This window comes from Lissotriton vulgaris, chromosome 7 (assembly GCF_964263255.1).
Source record: "Lissotriton vulgaris chromosome 7, aLisVul1.2, whole genome shotgun sequence".
NCBI classification, from domain to species: Eukaryota; Metazoa; Chordata; class Amphibia; order Caudata; family Salamandridae; genus Lissotriton; species Lissotriton vulgaris.
The window spans coordinates 618,149,285-618,166,802 of record NC_141695.1 but is presented as its reverse complement, the minus strand read 5'-3'; the positions used below and the strand labels follow the sequence as shown (position 1 = coordinate 618,166,802).

At 51.8% G+C, this 17,518-nt stretch overlaps 1 protein-coding gene across 1 annotated transcript in view; it reads right to left on the bottom strand.

The window, feature by feature from the left end:
* NT5C (5', 3'-nucleotidase, cytosolic) overlaps positions 1 to 16,970 on the bottom strand; it is a 432,783-nt gene extending 415,813 nt beyond the window's left edge. The window contains exon 1 of the mRNA XM_086928753.1: positions 16,026 to 16,970. Coding sequence (XP_086784879.1) covers positions 16,026 to 16,970 — 945 coding nt within the window. The remainder of the gene's footprint in view (positions 1 to 16,025) is intronic.
* Positions 16,971 to 17,518: the final 548 nt, after the last annotated feature.

Genomic DNA, 17,518 nt, shown 5'->3' with positions numbered 1-17,518 from the left:
AAATATATTTTCATGTGTTTTGTTTTTATCCCAAATGGCGAACCAGGATTGAGGGAACACCCAAAAAGGGGCAACCTTTGCCCTTGTGCAGTTGAAAAAAAGTGAAAGACAAGTCTTTTACTTTTTAAAACCCTCACTCACCACTAGTTGGTGACATGCTTCATCATAGGGTCCCCGCTGGGGCGGCCGAATGCCTCCCCAGCATGCTACGACGCCTGAATTACAGCGGAGCGGGATGATGGTGTGGGTAACAGTGCTCTAAACAATATGTGAGTGCAACTGTGAGTGAAAAGTTAAAAAATACAAGGTTGAAGCCTATACAAATGTTTTTATTAAAAACCAACCCGTATTGGGTTAAAATCGGTGCAGAGCGGACAAAACTAGGTTCTATATTAGGAAACCTGTGTCCTTAAGTTAGATGGTCAACATGTTTCTGCTGCTAGTAACGCAAAGTCGCACAGCATTCATCAGGACCTAAAGATAATTAAAAATGGTCCTCCCGTGGTATGTGCGCGCTAAGGAACTATGGGATACTCTGAAGGCCGTCCTAAGAGGCCGCCTCAACAGAGAAAGAAAAGATAAGTGACTCAGGCTAAAGGGTCAGGTGAAGGAACTAGAGGAGGCCCACAAGCAGTCTGGCTCCCATAGTGTATGGCGCCAACACACAATAGCCCGAATGCAACTTAAGGCCTTAGATATGGCCAGGCAAAATATGCGCTTCTTCGCACTAAACAAAAATGTTATGCAAGGAGCACTAAGGCATGGCGTTTCCTGGCACATCAGTTGCACGCCCAGAGAATAGCAGAAATTTAGGGGTTACAGGGACATAGGGTTTATCAGGATGCGCAAATAGCCCAGGAGTTTGAACAGTTTTATACTACCTTTCACTCAGCAGAAGCACTTAATCAGGAGGATGTTGAGGCCTACCTAGCTCATGAGCCTACAGACTGCATCCTCGTGGACGATGCCCTGCAGCTGGATGGGGACATCAGTCCAGACGAGGTGCTTACAGCCATAGCTCGAAGGCAGCTGGGCAAAGCCCCTGGCCTGTACGGCTACACGTCTGACTACAAAACATTGGCCACACAATGAATTCCTTATCCGCCTCTAGCACTGCAGGCTCACTTACAGAAACCAAGAGGGAGACCATCATCACTGTACTCCCTAAGCCCGGAAAGGACCCCACTCTTTGTTACTGATATTCCCCAATCTCATTGTTAAATGTCAATTCCAAGATCTTTACAACTGTACTGCTGCCCCACTTGGTCCCCTACATGCAAGGTCTAGTTGACATCGACCAGGCTGGGTTCATCCTCTAGAGGGGCTGCAGCTATAATGCTAAGCGCCTTCTGCACCATATAGACAAAACCAACCACTCCCGAATACCAGCACTTTTGCTCTCAGTTGATGCCGAAAAGGCTTTTGACCAGGTACATTGGCCTTATCTACAACTAGTGCTGACTAAAGCGGGACTTGGAGCCTGGATCCAGCATGGTATATGGTGTAGTTATACCGGTCCCACTACCACAGTGACAGTTAAATGGTTAACTTTGAGACCCTTTATCATGACACCAGGCGGGGATGCCCCCATTACCCCTTCTCTTTGGCCTCTATATGGTGCTGATTGCGTAGAGAATCCGTATCAATCCCATGCTGCTCTACTCTCTACTGCCAGATCCGACTTACAGTCCTGGAACGGAGGCCACATCTCTCTGATGAGTAGGTTGACAGCGGTTAAAATGACCCTCCTACCAAAGATACTCTATACCATGCAAACCCTCCCCCTGCAGCCCCTCCCCCGGCATGTCATTGGTAAGTTGCAACACCGGATTGAGGACTACATATGGGATAGGAAATAGGCACAATTGGCAAAGAAACAAGAGTACTTCACTGTGGCGGAGGGTGGCTTGGATAGTCCCCATTTGGTTTGGTATTGTCAGGCAGGGCTGCTTAGATACCTTCTAGAGTGGAATAGACCTTGCACTGAGAAGCACTGGAGTTTTATAGACCTAGCGGTAGCGGGGATTCACAATTGGCAAATGCAGTGGCTGTGCAAGCAACACCGGTTGCCAGGTGTTTATATCTCCCCTGTAATTAGGGCGACAGGAGGGACCTGGGACAGAGTGCAGTTGACAAGAAAACTTTCCACTTGCATATTAAAACAGACACCTATCTCAGGGAACCCCGACTTTCCACTGGCTCTACAAGAGACTGAATTCCTACCATGACAAGAAGCCAATTGTAAGAGGATGGGGGATCATTTTGACTACAACGGCCTAATGGACTTCTTGAAGGTCCAGTCAAACTACGGCATTCGCACGAGTGAGCATTGGCAATACGTTGCCATTCGACACTGGGTTATCCAACCACATGTCAGTCAGCCCTCATGCCTTATGAGAAATGGCGCCTCACATACCACACAAACAATGGTCTTGTCCCTGACATTTATGCTTTCCTTAACACCCCAAAGGCCAACACAAAGTCTTCGGCCCAGCGGCGGTGGGAACTGGAGTGCATATGTGACTTTAACCCTAAGTAATGGTCCGACGTCCTGCACAGAGCTCGCACGTCCACATATAGGGCCTCCAGAAAGGAGACCTTACTTAAAATTATGCTTTACAGGTATTACACCCCAGCTAGGACGGCTAAATGGAAACAAGGCAGGAAAGATGAATGTTTGAGGTAGTTCGGCCACTCAGGTACAATGACACATTTTCTGTGCTTAGCAAGAGGGCGAGCTATTACTCTTGTACTTTGTGAAACTAAGCAGGTCATTTGGTCTCAATGGAGCATAGACAATCACCGACGTGCTGAATTGGCAGCACAAGCTCTGGAAACTTCTTAGTATTGGGAAACTAGTGGTGATAGTAGACTACAAACTGCTGTAATTTGACAAGACGATTTTTAGATCGAAATTTTAAGGAACTCTTCTGTCCATCATACTGGCGAATACTTTACCTCACACAGCTCGACCATGGAGCTGAATGAGATGAGGAAGCGGAGATTTGGAGAATGGTGCTCATCCCTGGGCCTGAAGCCAGTGCATCCCCCAGCAGCAAGTAGCATCAAGCACACCCTTCCTTTTCTTTTCCTTGGATAGTCCTTTCCACCCACCTACACTAGCCTACACTCCCCTCCGCTAGCCTACACTCCCCTCCTTCCCCCCCCACCCAGGCACCAGGGATTTTTTTTATACATAGGGGTGGGAGCTGCCCAAAATGTGCATGCCAATGCCCCCACACTCCATAAAAACAATTGCCACGGGGGCGTGGCCAAGATGGCGGCCAGAGCGGACGTATTTGGCAGAGGCTCCTCATCCCGATCTCCTTAAAGCACGTTTTAAAAGCGTTTTTCAACAGCTTCTTGTCCCCTGGACACTGATTTACACGGAGGCTTACAGCGAGAGCCCGCCCGGGACCCGAAGGGGACCAGCATCGCCTTTGTCTGAGGCGACCTGGCGAGGGGCCTGACACGAGGCCGGCGGCCGCGGTCGCTGCCAGCGTGGCCAGCCCGCTAACCAGCCAGCGAACGGAGCCCCGGGGTCGGGGCCCGACATCGAGCAGCGGAGCGGCTGTCCCCCCCATGTGAGTGGAATCGAGCAGGGAGACATCGGACGCAGCCGCCTCCCGGCCGCGTTCGACCCTTGGGGCGGGGTGCTCTGGCAGCGGCAGGGGGTGCTAATCGAGGCCCTGGTCTGGGCCTAAGCGAGAACATCGGAGCGGCGGAACTCGTCAGAGCGACCAGCCCCGCCGGGCGGGGCCGCTGGGAGAAGCTCAGACAACCGAGGCCAGCACCGACTGTCAGCGCCCCTACCTCCCCGACGAGAGTGCTGTGCTGCGGGGAGCCGAGCCGGAGAGCCGCCACTGCGTAGCCGCTCGCGGCCCATCTGGCGAGGCGCTCCCCGGGTGGACGGAGGCGAAGCGTGTGGCCTGCCTTGGACCGCGGCGGAGAGTGTCGGAGCAGGTTCCTCCGGCGCGGAGGCGAAGGTGAGGAGCGGGCAGGGGAGACAACCCGGGCTCCGTGGTCGGGGGGCAAGAGTGGGGCCCTCAGCGAGGCACACACCGAGGCAGACTCACGACGGCCTAGCACCAGAGGTGGCTCAGGCGCAGCAACAGAGACAGGCCAACGCGGCGGTCCAGAGGGTGCCGCGGGTGCGTGGAGAGTGGGAGCCGTGGGGGCCGGACGCTGTAAGGAGCGCACAAGACGTGGAAGGGTCGGCTGGGATAGAGTGCTACTCGGGGGACACGCATCGAGTCCCCAGCGGTTGATATGCCCTGGATCCTCCAGACACTGCGCAGCAAAAGCGGGGCTGCGAGGCGGGCCCTTCACACCACCCTCAGGGCTCTGGCACCCAAGGACCGGAACCTATTGAGAGTCCTAACGGAAGGCCGCGACACCGACGCCACTAGTAGCAACGGACCTCACCGTGGCCCGGACGACAGCTGCAAGCCGTGGGCTCATGGGGAAGCTCCTGGAACTGCGACCCGAGGGCTAGCTTTCGGGCCACCTGGGGACACGAAGGGGTAGAAGGAGCAGCTAGTGGGGTCGCGGCGACAGGGGGCGACCAGACGCCCAGGAGTTAGCGCGGAACGCCCGGAGGGAGTGCCAAGGGGTGGCATATCGGGGGGCAGACAACCGAGCCCCCAGCGTGGGTCAGACTGGGCCCCAGCTCGCCCACACATACAAGCTGCGCAAAGCCCTGCACGGCCCCACGCTGCCACAAATCTGGGGCAGCCTGGACGGAGAGACCGCCCGCAAGGCCCCGCCGAAGACCAGGCATTAACTAAAGATCAAGAAGCTGCGTGAGAAGGGAGTGGCGGCCCAGGAGGATGGCCAGCTCGAATCGTAGAGGGGGACGCACCATCCCAGAAATGTTGAATAAGGGATCTTCGAAGGGGACAAGAGCCCGGACAAACCGACATCGTCGGCACCACCTAAAGAGAAAGACCGCGAAGAGGGGGACGCCCCAGTCACAAAATCATTTATGGAGACCCTCTTCGCCTCCCTGAGAGAAGACATTCAAACCCTCAAGCAAGAAATGGCGGGAGGATACAAGGAGCTGCGGCGGGACATAGATGACCTTGGAGAAAGGGTGGAAGCGGCGGAGATTACGGGACATGCTAGGAGAGAGAAGGTGGACATCTTGAAGCAGGAAATCATCAGGCTCCAAGACCAACAAATGGACCTGCAAGCACACACAGAGGACCTTGAGAACCACTCAAGATGCAATAACATTCGGGTTCGAAATGTGCGGTCTAAAGCGGAGGGGGGGAGGGGGAGGACGTTACACTATACCTGCAGGAACTGTTTCGGGGCATACTGAAGGAGAACGAGGACTTTGTAATACGTATCGATAGGGCCCACAGAGTGGGTCTTACACGTAGGGCGCCTGCTCCTCCCCCGGACATTCTGGCTTTTTTACCTGATTACCCCCTCAAAGAACGCATCCTGAAGGCGGCACGTGAAGCACAACCCATCTGCTTCAGGGGTCACACGGTGGAGCTCTTCCAGGACCTTTCGGCAATTACTCTGCAGAAACAGCGAGCTTTCAAGGTGGCTACCACTTTCCTGCGTGACAATGGGACCCCGTACTCCTGGGGCCACCCGTTTAGACTTATATTTAAATGGAACGGATCCCTTCAACAATTAAAGTCACTATGGGATACATGCAACCTGCTGGGTATCCCCCATGAAGGGGACACCTCGGACGAAGAGACAGAGCCGCGGCCCATGCGGCCGACATCTTCACAAACATCCAGGGACGGCTGGCAGCGAGTGAGGCGCAGACGCGCGGCCAAGAAGGGACCCTAACCGGACCCAGAAACAGTGGCGCAGGAACATGCGGCAGCCATACGAGTAGTCTCTAAAGACACGGGCGCAGACTCTTGAAGGGACGAGAGCAGGAGATTGGCCGAGCATCACCACAGCGCTACATTGGGGGGGGGGGGGCTCAGGGCCGCCATTGCCACGCATTCCCTTCACTCGAAACTCTACCACAGGCATGAACTATTGTTGAATAGGCCTGGGACAATGTTCACCAGTTGGGGACTCACAGTTGGGGTAGGGGAGGGGTGGGTGGGAAGGGAGGGAGTTGGCATTCGAGCACTTCCAGGGGGGGGGGTTTGGTTGAAGTTCCAGGGTTTGGGGGAGGGGAGATGGGATCCGGTGTGTTCCTTTCACCAAGGCAGTTAGAGCGGGAGCTCGGCCGGGCTCCGGACCTGGGCAGCGTAAGTGCGAGGTAGGGCAAATACTTCCACATGGCTAACGAGTCCATTCAGGTTCTAACGTTAAATGTTAAAGGACTCAATAATCCAATCAAGAGAAGGGCAGTACTCGCATATTTGGAGAACTCCGGGGCAGCAATATGCCTCCTTCAAGAAACACACTTGTTGGCCAAAGACTGGCACTGCATGAAGTCCAGAGTTTTCCCACATCAGTTCTATTCATCCACCCTGGGGAAGAAAGCTGGGGGTGGCTATTCTCTTCGCTAGACACTTCAAGGGCCGGGTGGGAGACAAAGTGACAGAAATCAAAGGCAGACTACTTGCACACACTGTTTTTATTGGAAACGTGGCGCTCCCAACACCAAACAAGAGACATTTCTTAAGTGAGCGCTATCGGAGGCCTTGGGCGCAGATTCGAGGTACACACTAATAGGCGGGGTCTTAAACCTGGTTATGGATAATGTGGTGGACAGGTCGGGACAGAGATTTGGCGACTCTGGAGCTCTCTCTGCCGAAGGGAAACGCTGGCTCACTAGCAGGGGGTTCCTAGACGCATGGAGGGAGATACATCGCACAGCTCCAGGTTACACCTTTCACTCACATGTGCACCGTACATATGCCAGAATAGACCACTTTCTTAACTCTACAGATCTGGCCCCCGTGATACAAGATCTGGAGGCTACCCCAGCGGCCCTTTCAGACCATGAGGCAATAGTACTCCAATTGCAGGTCCCGCGTATGCAATAACACAAAGGTAACTGGCGGATCCGCGAGATTTTGCTTATGCGCAAAGGGGTCACACAGCAACTTTCACAGAGCATCACGGATTATTTAAGCCGGAACGACACGGGGGAGGTGGCCATGACAGCGGTATGGGGGGCACTGAAGGCTGTCGTCAGGGGGTAATTGATGGCGATTTCGGCCGCAGACAATAAGGAACGGAAAGAAAGGCGCCAGGAGCTGTCAGCACAGGTGCTAGAGTTAGAGAGAGCGCAAATTAAAGGCAGCTAGAGCGCAGCTTGCGAGCCTTGACCTAGATAGGGCGGAATATGCAGCATTACGCCTTAGACACACATATTATGTGGGGGGGATAGGACGGGACGCCTACTGGCCAGTAAACTTAAAGCGAAAACGATCCGGTCTAAGATCCCGGTCATCCGCGAGGTAAATGGGAGGGAACTCTACGAGGACGACCGCATTGCGGAGGCATTCCGGGCATTCTATGCCAGGTTATATGAGGCTGATCCTGCCCAAGACGACGAGGCGGGGAAGGAGTATCTACGCGAAGCTAATGTGACGGCGCTCAATGACGCAAATGTCGAGGCATTGGACGCACCCATACGCCTGGAGGAGGTAATCTCGGCCATCGCACGTCTTAAACCACTTAAGGCACCAGACCCGGACGGGTACTGGGCGGACTTTTATAAATCCTTTTGCCACCTCCTCGCCCCAGTGTTGACGAAACTTTTCAACTCCTTCCAGGGACCAGGTTCGATCCCACAAGAGATGCTCGAGGCAGACATAATAGTCCTGCCGAAACCAGGTAAAGACGCCTCTCAGTGCGCTGCATATAGGCCAAGCTCACTACTTAACATCGACCTGAAGCTTTTTACAGGGATCCTGGCAGCGAGACTGGGGCCATGTCTCCCAGGCATAATTGAATCCGATCAGGCAGGTTTCATACCCTCCCGTCAATGCGCAGACAACACCAAGCACCTGATGCACGTTGATTGATAAAGCCCACTACAATGCTACGGACGCTGCCCTTCATCAGTGGACGCTGAAAAAGCGTTTGATAGAGTGGATTGGACCCACCTAGACAGGACACTGCCGAGATTTGGTCTAGGGTAGAGATTCAGGGCCTGGGTGGCGAGCTGCTACGCATCACCCCAGGCAAAGATCAAAGTAAACGGGACGAGCTCCAAACCGCTTAATATTCGACGGGGCACGAGGCAGGGCTGCCCGCTTTCTCCGTTACTATTCGCCTTTTACATTGAACCGTTCGCCCAACGGGTACGAGACAATCAGGCTATCAAGGGCATCACCTTCGGGGGCGAAGCACAAACCATCAGCTTATACGCGGACGACATCTTAGTCGCCGTGGACAATCTTAGGGTCTTGATTCCGGCATTTTTGGAGGAAATGGAGCGGTTCGGGAAGATATCGGGCTTCAAAATGAATGTCGGAAAGTCTGTGATCCTCCCTCTAGGGAGTAATGCAAGCCAGGCCAACAGGGGCTCGCTCCAGATAGGAGGGCTATCAGAGCAATTGGTGCTTTCATACCTGGGGATCGACTTGACGCCTACGGCGGCCCAGACGGTTGACCTGAACTATACTAAGCTCCTTACGCGCATCAGAGGGGATACTCTCCGATAGCGACAACAACCGCTTTCGTGGTTGGGTTGAGTAGCGGCCGTTAAAATATCCTTACTACTGAAGGTGCTTTATCTGTTCCAGACCATTCCGATCACCCCCCGATAGGTATGATTAAAAAACTTCAGGACGTCATCCAGCAATACGTCTGGGCCGGTAAACGACCGAGGATGCGGCGCGATCTTCTTACACGAGTGCACGCCGAAGGAGGGCTGGGTGTCCCCGACTTGCAACAATACTTTCAAGCAGCCCAGCTGCGCTATCTTTTAGAGTGGTCCAGGCTGGTCTTGGAGAAAATGGAGCGGTTTCAGGACAGAGCGATGGCGGTAATGCCTCTTTGGAAAATCCCATTTCTGGCACGCCGGGACAGACCGGCATACATCAGAAAGTCCCACCTTCACCAGAACACTCCTACAGGTGTGGGATGCGGTGGCGGTAGCAAGGGATCTCACGTCCTTTTCGTCGCCAATGACACCCCTACTCGACAACCCAGCATTCCCACCGGGATTGGTCCCAGGCTCCTTCCCTCAGTGGCGACGAACGAGGTGCCGCGCGGCCGGAGACTTATTTGACCTGCAGGGCTTTATGACACTAGACGCGATCAGAGACGGATACGAGATAGATCACCCACATAATTTCCAATACTTTCAGCTGCGACACTGGCTTACTCACAAAGACACACTCCCACATGTGAGCCGTTTCCTCACGCCCTTTGAGAAGTGGCTCCTAACCAAGTCCGAGGACAAACGGGCAATTACAGAATTGTATAAATCACGGACCCCACCCGTGCCACGGACTAGGTCAGCAGGGCAGAGGCGATGGGAGAGAGAACCGGGCCGTGCGCTCTCTGATAGGGAATGGCAGGACATCTTTTATCGGGCACACCATACGACTCGTAACGTGGCCAGTAGGGAATCCGCGGTTAAGGTGGCGAGTTACTGGCATCTGACCCCGGAGAGGCTACACCAGAGTAACCCCAGCCGGGACCCCAAGTGCTGGAGGGGTTGCGGACACACAGGGACCATGATCCACCTGCTCTGGGAATGTCCGGAAGTGCAAGAATACTAGGAGGTGGTACTCCAGGACATAGACCTATATTTCGAAACGTAAATCCCCCGATTCCCCGCATATGCAATACTGGGCCTGCCTAACAAACTGACCTTCCCGCTCAAGTCAATCCGGGGGAAACAAAGGGGGCCGGCAATGGGGGCAGCGACGCAACACATCCTCTCACTCTGGGGCAACACGCGAAAACCCACACACACGGGATGGCTCCACAAACTATGGTATATAATGGGGATGGAGCGCATCCAAGCCTCCCTTACGCAAACCTCTAACACCTTCAGGGAGATATGGTCGCCTTTGGTGGCGCTGCTATCCCACGAATTCCATGAACTTACATGCCCAAAGTACCTTAAAGTCCTCAGATTGGAGGACGAGTTTCACAAACCACAAGGCGACAGAGAAAAGAAAATACGGAAGAGACCTAGCTGAATCACTAGAGTTAACACAACGGAACACACAGGAGGGAGTGGGGAAGAGGGTAGTTCAAAAGGAGGGCTAGTGTGGGTTAGGGTGGGCAGAGGGGGGGGGAGTGGGTACGGGAGTTCTAATGTGCATCGTAGCGATGGAGGCCGCCTTCACCAACATAGATGGGGGGCATGAGGAGAAACAAGAGCTGTAACTGTCCTACCATTGCATTGTTTTGTCTTGCCAATAAAATAAATTTGATCCAAAAACAATTGCCACAGCCTTTCTGCCTCACCTGGTGGGGGAGAGGGAAGAAAACTCACTAGGCACCAAGGATTTTGTTGTTTTTTTATAAGTAGCGATGGGGGCCGCCGAGAATGGGCATGCTAATGTCCCCACCCCCAAAAAAGTATTTGCCACCCTGGGAAGGCAGATCGGGGCAATAGACCCCTATCTGTCCCCTCCCCAGGTGGGGGGGAGGCAAAAAACCCACTAGGCACCAGGGATATGTTTATGGGCATGTTAGTGAGAACCCCATAAGGCAAGGGTTGCTCCCTTTTTTAGGCACACATTTTGGCTGTTTCAATGATATTTTTAGTCTCATCTGCACCCATGCGGGGCAGAAAACAACCATAAACCAAGGGGAGTTTGTGTGTGTGTGTAAACTGACCGTTTGCTTGTACTGACCTTTGACTGGCATTTTGCTGGCTGTGTGTGTGGACCTGCACTTGGCTAATGGTGTGGGGACTCACGCTTGATGACAGTGTGTGTAGATTGGCGCTTGCCTGGTGGTGTGCGTGGAATGGCGTTTGGCTGGTGGTGTACGTGGACTGGTGGTTGGCTGGCTGTGTGCATGGATGGTGCTTGGCTGAAGACCCGGACTGGCAGTAGCAGGCACGGGGTATTTCCCCGGTGTGTCGGAGGGGTGGGGACTGGTTTTTCAGCCTTGGGGAGCGGTTTTGTCACTGGGGGCCTGTTTTGCAGCAGTACTGCAATATATGGCCCCAGTAACAAAAGCGGGAGAGGTGCTATATACTAGCACGCCCTCTCAATCCCAGGGCTGGTTGAGCAGCAATCTGCCAGGGCTTTTTGCTCCTCTCAGTCCGGCACTGCTTCGCTGGCAGTGTGCGAGGATGGTGCTTGGCTAGCGGAGTGCGTGGGTGGAGCTTGGCTGGCAGTGTGTGTGGATATTGCTTGTGTGACTGTGTGCATGGATAGCATTTGGCTGGCGATGTACGTGGATGGCGGTTGGCTGGAGCTTGGCTGGCAGCGTTCATGGATGGTGCTTGGCTGGCGGTTTGTGTGTACTGACTTTTGGCTTGCAAGTGTGGCTTGCATAGATCCCCCCGCGTTTTCTCACCCAGAATCTCCAGCAAACCTCAAATTTACTTACAAAGTCAAATGTTCCTCACATTTCTGTGTGGGTAAGTTGTTGGATCACCAGGCTGGCACAAATTGCCTACTACCCGGCATCCCCCTTGGTCTCCTGAGAAAATCTATACCTCACTTGTGTGGTTGCAAAAAGTAGAATCAGCCTAAAAACATATAAACAAACTGCACTTTTCGACCCTCTTTGGTCCCCTCAATCTCTACACGTTTTTGGGCCTTCCATGTCATAGGCACTTGGCCCATTAGCACAAGTAAGGTGTCATTTTTATCAGGAGACTGAGAGGAACGCTGAGTGATAGGAAATTTATGCCGTGCAGTGATACCACAACTTCTTCACACAGATAATTGAGGAAAATTTGACTCTTTAGCTAAATTTGATGTTTGCAGCGCATTGTTGGAAGAAAAATGTTGGTGGATAAACGCAAGTCACACCTTACTGGACTCCCACAGGTGTCTAGTTTCAGAAATGTCTGGGTTTTTTAGGTTTCCCTAGATGTTTGCAAGTTTAGTACCAAAAACATAGGTACTCAACTATCTATCACAAAACTACCTGGTTTTTCAAGGATTTCACTTGCGTTTTTGGTTCTGGGCTCAGCAGCCCTCTAGGGAAACCTACCAAACCCAGAGATTTTTGATAACTAGACACCCAGGGGAGTCCACGGAGTTGTGCCTTGCGTGGATCTTCCAACACTTTTATACCCAGAATCCCCTGCAAAACTCAAATATAGCTGAAGAAAATCACATTTACTCACGTCTCTGTGTGAGAATGTTGTGGGATCACTGGGCGGACACATATTTACTACCACACAGCGTTCCCCCAGGTCTCCCGATAAAAATGGTACCTCACTCATATGGGTGGGTCACGTACATGCGACAGGCAAGGGCCCAAAACGTATTGAGAGACATCAAAAGGACCTAAAACAAAACAACCTGGTTTTGCAAGGGGGGTTGGGGGGGCCGAGGTTTTATGCCCTGGGACTGGCAGACATCTAGGGAAACCTACCAAACTCACACATTTCTGAAAACTAGACACCAAGAGGAGTCCAGGGAGGTACGGCTTGCGTGCTCCCCCTCCCCCCCCCCCTCCATCCCCTTCCAACGTTCTCCTACTCAGAATCCCCTGCAAACCTCAAATTTGCTGAAAAAAATCACATTTTTTAAATCTGTCTGTGTGGGATCACTGGGCCGGCACAAATGTCCTACCACACAGCATTCCCCTCAGTCTCCCAGGTAAAATTATACCTCACTTGTGTAGGTGTCCAATACAGAATTGGCTAAAAACCTATTTTTTTAATGTAGCACTTAGAATTTGCTGTGCTATACCCTTAATCCTTGTTTTTTTGCTCTTCCCAGTCACAGGTTTTTGCCCTACCAACACAAGTGAGGTATCATTTTACTCGGGAGACTGAGGGGATTGCTGTGGAGTAGGACATTTGAGCCTACACGGCAATCCCACACAGAAATATGTGGAAAATGTGTTTTTTTCAGCTAAATTTGAGATGTGTAGGGGATTCTGGGTAGGAAAAAGTTGAAGGGTTCACGCAAGCCATACCTCCCTGGACTCCCCTGGGTGCCAGCTTTCGGAAATGTGTGCGTTTGGTAGGCTTCCCTGGATGGCCGCTGAGTCCGGGGCCAAAAACCCTGGAGCCCCGTTGCAAAACCAGGTTGTTTTGTAATAGGTCATTTTGAGGTCTCCTCAATACGTTTTGGGCCCTTGCCTGTCGTGTGTACTTGACCCACCCACACAAGTGAGCTATCATTTTTATCAGGCGACCTGGGAGAACGCTGGGTGGTAGGAAATGTGTGTCCGCCCTGTGATCCCACAATTTTCCCACACAGAAATTTGAGAAATATTTTATTTTGTCATCTAAATGTGTGGTTTGCAGGCAGGGCCGGACTGGGAACCACAACCGGCCCTGGCAAAGTGCTCGCCCCCCACCCCTCCCCACTCAAGGAGGGGGGGGAGAGGTTGGCGGTGCTGCCGAGCTCTTTGCCGGGGCCGGTCTTCGGACGATTTTGGTACAGGGCCGATTTTGCAGCTATGCTGCAAAAACGGCCCTGTAACAAAAACAGCCCCCAGGGGCCCAAAACCGGCCCCCACATGTGCGTCGTACCGGGGTTTTGCCCAGTGCCCGCTATTGCCAGTCCAGCCGTTTGCAGGGTTTCTGGGCAGAAATGTGTTGGGGGTCCACGCAAGTCTTGCCTCCCTGAACTCCCCTGGGTGTCTAGTTTTCAGAAATGTGTTGGTTTGGTTGGTTTCCCTAGATGGCTGCCGAGCCCGGGCCCAAAAACCCAGGCACCCTCACCCCCCCTTTCAAAACCAGGTTGTTTTGTGGTAGGTCATTTTGATGTCTCCACAATACGTTTTGGGCCCTTCCCTGCCGCGGGCACTTGGCCCACCCACACAAGTGAGGTATCATTTTTATCTGGAGACTTTGGAGAATGCAGGGTCGGTGGAAGTTTGTGGATTCATGCAGATTCCAGAGCTTTCCATCACAGAACTGTGAGGGAAATGATTTTTTTTCACAAAGTTTGAGATCTGCAAGGGATTCTAGATAACAGAACTTGGTGAGAGACTCACAAGTCCCCTAGCCTGGATTCCCCTGGGTGTCTAGTTTAAAAAAATGTATAGGTTTGCTAAGTTTCCTTAGGTGCCGTCTGACCTATGGTTCAAAATCCACTGCTAGACAATTTGCAAAAAAAAGGTGCGTTTTCACTGGAAAAATGGGATGCGTCCACGTTGCGTTGAGGGCTGTTTCCTTTACTGGGCATTAGGCCTACCCACACAAGTGAGGTACCATTTTTATCGGGAGACTTTGGGGAATGCGGAATGGGTGGAAGTTTGAGGATCCACGTATATTCCAGAACTTTCCATCACAGAAATGTGAGGAAAATGTGTAATTTTTACAAGGGATTCTGTGTAATAAAACCTGGTGAGAACCACCATACAAGTCACCCCAGTCCTGAATTCCCCTGGGTGCCTAGTTTTCGAAAATGTATAGGTTTGCTAGATTTACCTAGGTGCCGGCAGAGCGAGGGTTCAAAATCCACAGCTAGGTAGTTTTAAAAAAAGCGTCCGTTTTCACTGTAAAGATGTGGTATGTCCACATTGCATATCGTTCCATTTCCTGTCACGGGCACTAGGTCTATCCACACAAGTGAGGGACCATTTCTAGCAGAAGACTTTGGGCCGTACAAGGTGGGTGGAGGTTTGTGGCTTCCCGCAGATTCCAGAACTTACCTTCCCAGAAATGTGAGGAAAATTTGTTTTTTTACAAAGTTTGCAAGGGATTCTGGGTAAAAGAACCTGGTGAAACCCACACAAGTGAGGTACCCTTTTTCTCAGGAGACTTTTGGGAACACAGAATAGTAGAACAAGTGTTCTTGCGGCAATTGACTTTCTATGCATTTCTCGCTTCCAAATGTAAGACAATGTGTAAAAAATAATTCAATTTCAAAAATGCCCTTTAATTCACATGCTGGAGTAGGTACCCACATATACGGAGCTGTGCAAATTACCACTACTTCTAAACTCCATAAGTTGTTCCCATTTCAAAAATATATAGTTTTCCTTCATACCTATGGTACACTCTTTTTATTTTACTAAGTGAATTGCTGTATGCCACGTACACCATGAAAAACCATAGCAAGGCGCAGCTCAGTTATTGGCTCTGAGCATTTCGGGTTCTTGGTGACCCTACAAATCCTATATACCCCTGCAACCATAAGGCTTCAGTGGACATAATGGTATATTGCTTTTAAAAATCTGCCATACTTACAAGAAGTTAAAGGTGAAAGTGCAGGCACAAATGGCTGGGTTTTTTTCAACTCGTTTTCAATATGTTTTAATTTCAACTGTTACTTTCTATAAGAAAACCTTGAAGGATCTACACAAATGGCCCCTTGCTGAATTCAGAATGTTGTCTACTTTTCAGAAATATATAGCGTTGTGGTATCCATTATTGGTTTTACATCAATTTCTAGCACCTACAGAAACGAGATTGAAAGCACAAAAATAGAAAAAATAGGCCATATCCCATTAAACTGCCAAACTGTGTAGAAAATGTTGATTTTTTAACAAAAGTCTGCCTGTTCCAGAAAGCTGGGTAGATGGTGATTTTATCACTGCAAACGCTTTGTTGATATCATTTGGAGGGGGAAAACCAGACGCTTTCTTCAGCACTTTTTTTTAATTTTTCACCAAACACCCAAATTGTAGCTGTCTTTTGGTTAATTCCTGGGTCCCCTCCAGGAAAATTTGCAAACCCTGAGTACTTTTAGAATCCCGGATGTTAGAAGAAAAGGACGCAAATTTGACTGGATACCTTGTGTGGACAAAAATAACAGGGCAGCGAACTACCCCAAATAGCCAACGAAAAGGGCTAAGCGGAGGCCTACAGCAAAGGGGTTAAGAAAAAGCTCCAAAAAGAGCCTTATTAATTTGCCATCTCAGGCATGCACCATGATTCTGCACGCTCTTGTGGAGAAGAGGTGAGGCACAAGGACTTGACACTCCGCCGCTAAATGAACAAAGGTAACGAACAAGTCACATAATAATGAAGTACTCACCCCCAAGTCTTCGCGCAGCGCTGAGTACTGCGCCTTAATGTGGTATCCACGTCGATCCTCTAGCGGCACGAAGGGCTCGTCGGGGTACATTTCCCGCCAGAGATTCAGAGCAGCGGATTCGAAGTCCGCCAGCACGCCGTCCATGTCAACGAGCACGCGCAGCGTCACCGGTCCAGACGCAGAGTTGTTTTCATCAGCCGCTGTCTTGGAGGCTGTCGGGGGCGGTTCAGCAGGCTGCGCGGCCTCGTCTGGGGCTTGTTTCTCTGCCTCGGGTGTCTTGTCGTCCTTAGGCGTGTCTGGGGGTCCCGCTTCCGCACCCTCTCCTGGGGCTTTTTTCTCTGCCTCGAGTGTCTTGCTGTCCTTCGGCGTGGCTTGGGGTCCCGCTTGCGTACCCTCTCCTGGGCCTTGTTTCCCTGCCTCGGGTTTCTTGCTGTCCTTCGGTGGGCCACCAGCCGCTCCCTGGGACCCCGCACTTTCATCTAGGCACTCATCCTCCTTATGCGCGGGAGGTCCCCCGGGCCCGGTACTCTGGGCTGCAGCCTTAGCCTTACTGGGCTTCGGTGTGGCTTGGGGACCCTTCTTGGTTGTCTGTGATGGACTTCCTGCCGCCTTACTCTTTGACGGGGCATTAGACGCTCCTCTGGACCTCGCGACTTCATCTGCGCACTCATCCTTCTTCTGTGTGTACGGGCACGGGCACTCCTCCTCCGTCTCAGGACACTCTTCCTTCTTTTCGGGACACACTACTTCCTTCTCGGGACACACTTCTTCCTTCGCGGGACACACTTCCTCCTTGGGGCACTCTTCCTCCTTGGGGCACTCTTCCTCCTTGGGGCACTCTTCCTCCTTCTCTGGACAGGGGCACTCCGCTTCACTGTCTTCTATGGTGTCCGTGCATGGCAGAGATTCGGTCATGCGCAGCCGCGTGTCGCTGTCGTTGTTCATTGCTGCTGTTTCCCTTGCCCTCTGAGGCGGCGGGAGCAAGGGCTGTCACTGATTGAGCCGGGTGATTTGAGGGCGTCATAGGAGGAGGGGGTACAGCGGACAGGATGGTCATAAAGAACCTGGGAGGCAGGGGGCGCAAACGCCAGCCCAGGTGGTTAAGCTTGGTGATTCACCCAACGTAATGCGTGCAGGTAAGGAAAGGAATTAACACAATAGTCTATAAAACAGGTCCGGGTTTGGGTATGGTCACACCAAACCACCCCATCACGACGAATTTTTACACATTACGCACGGCCTAGGCCTGGTGTTGGATAGTACTATACTGAATCCAGGTCCCCATTGTGGCTACAGTTGTTTATGAATTGAGTTACGGAACCAACAACAAATCACAACTCCCTTTACGCTTTTTTGACTTAATTAATCTTATTAAAATCTGCCACCAAGTAATTTCTTGACTTAGACGTAACAATACGATATTTTCCATTGTTACATAGACCTAGTTCACCTATCCTAGCAAAGAAACAATATTTAGCAAGCATTGGCATAGC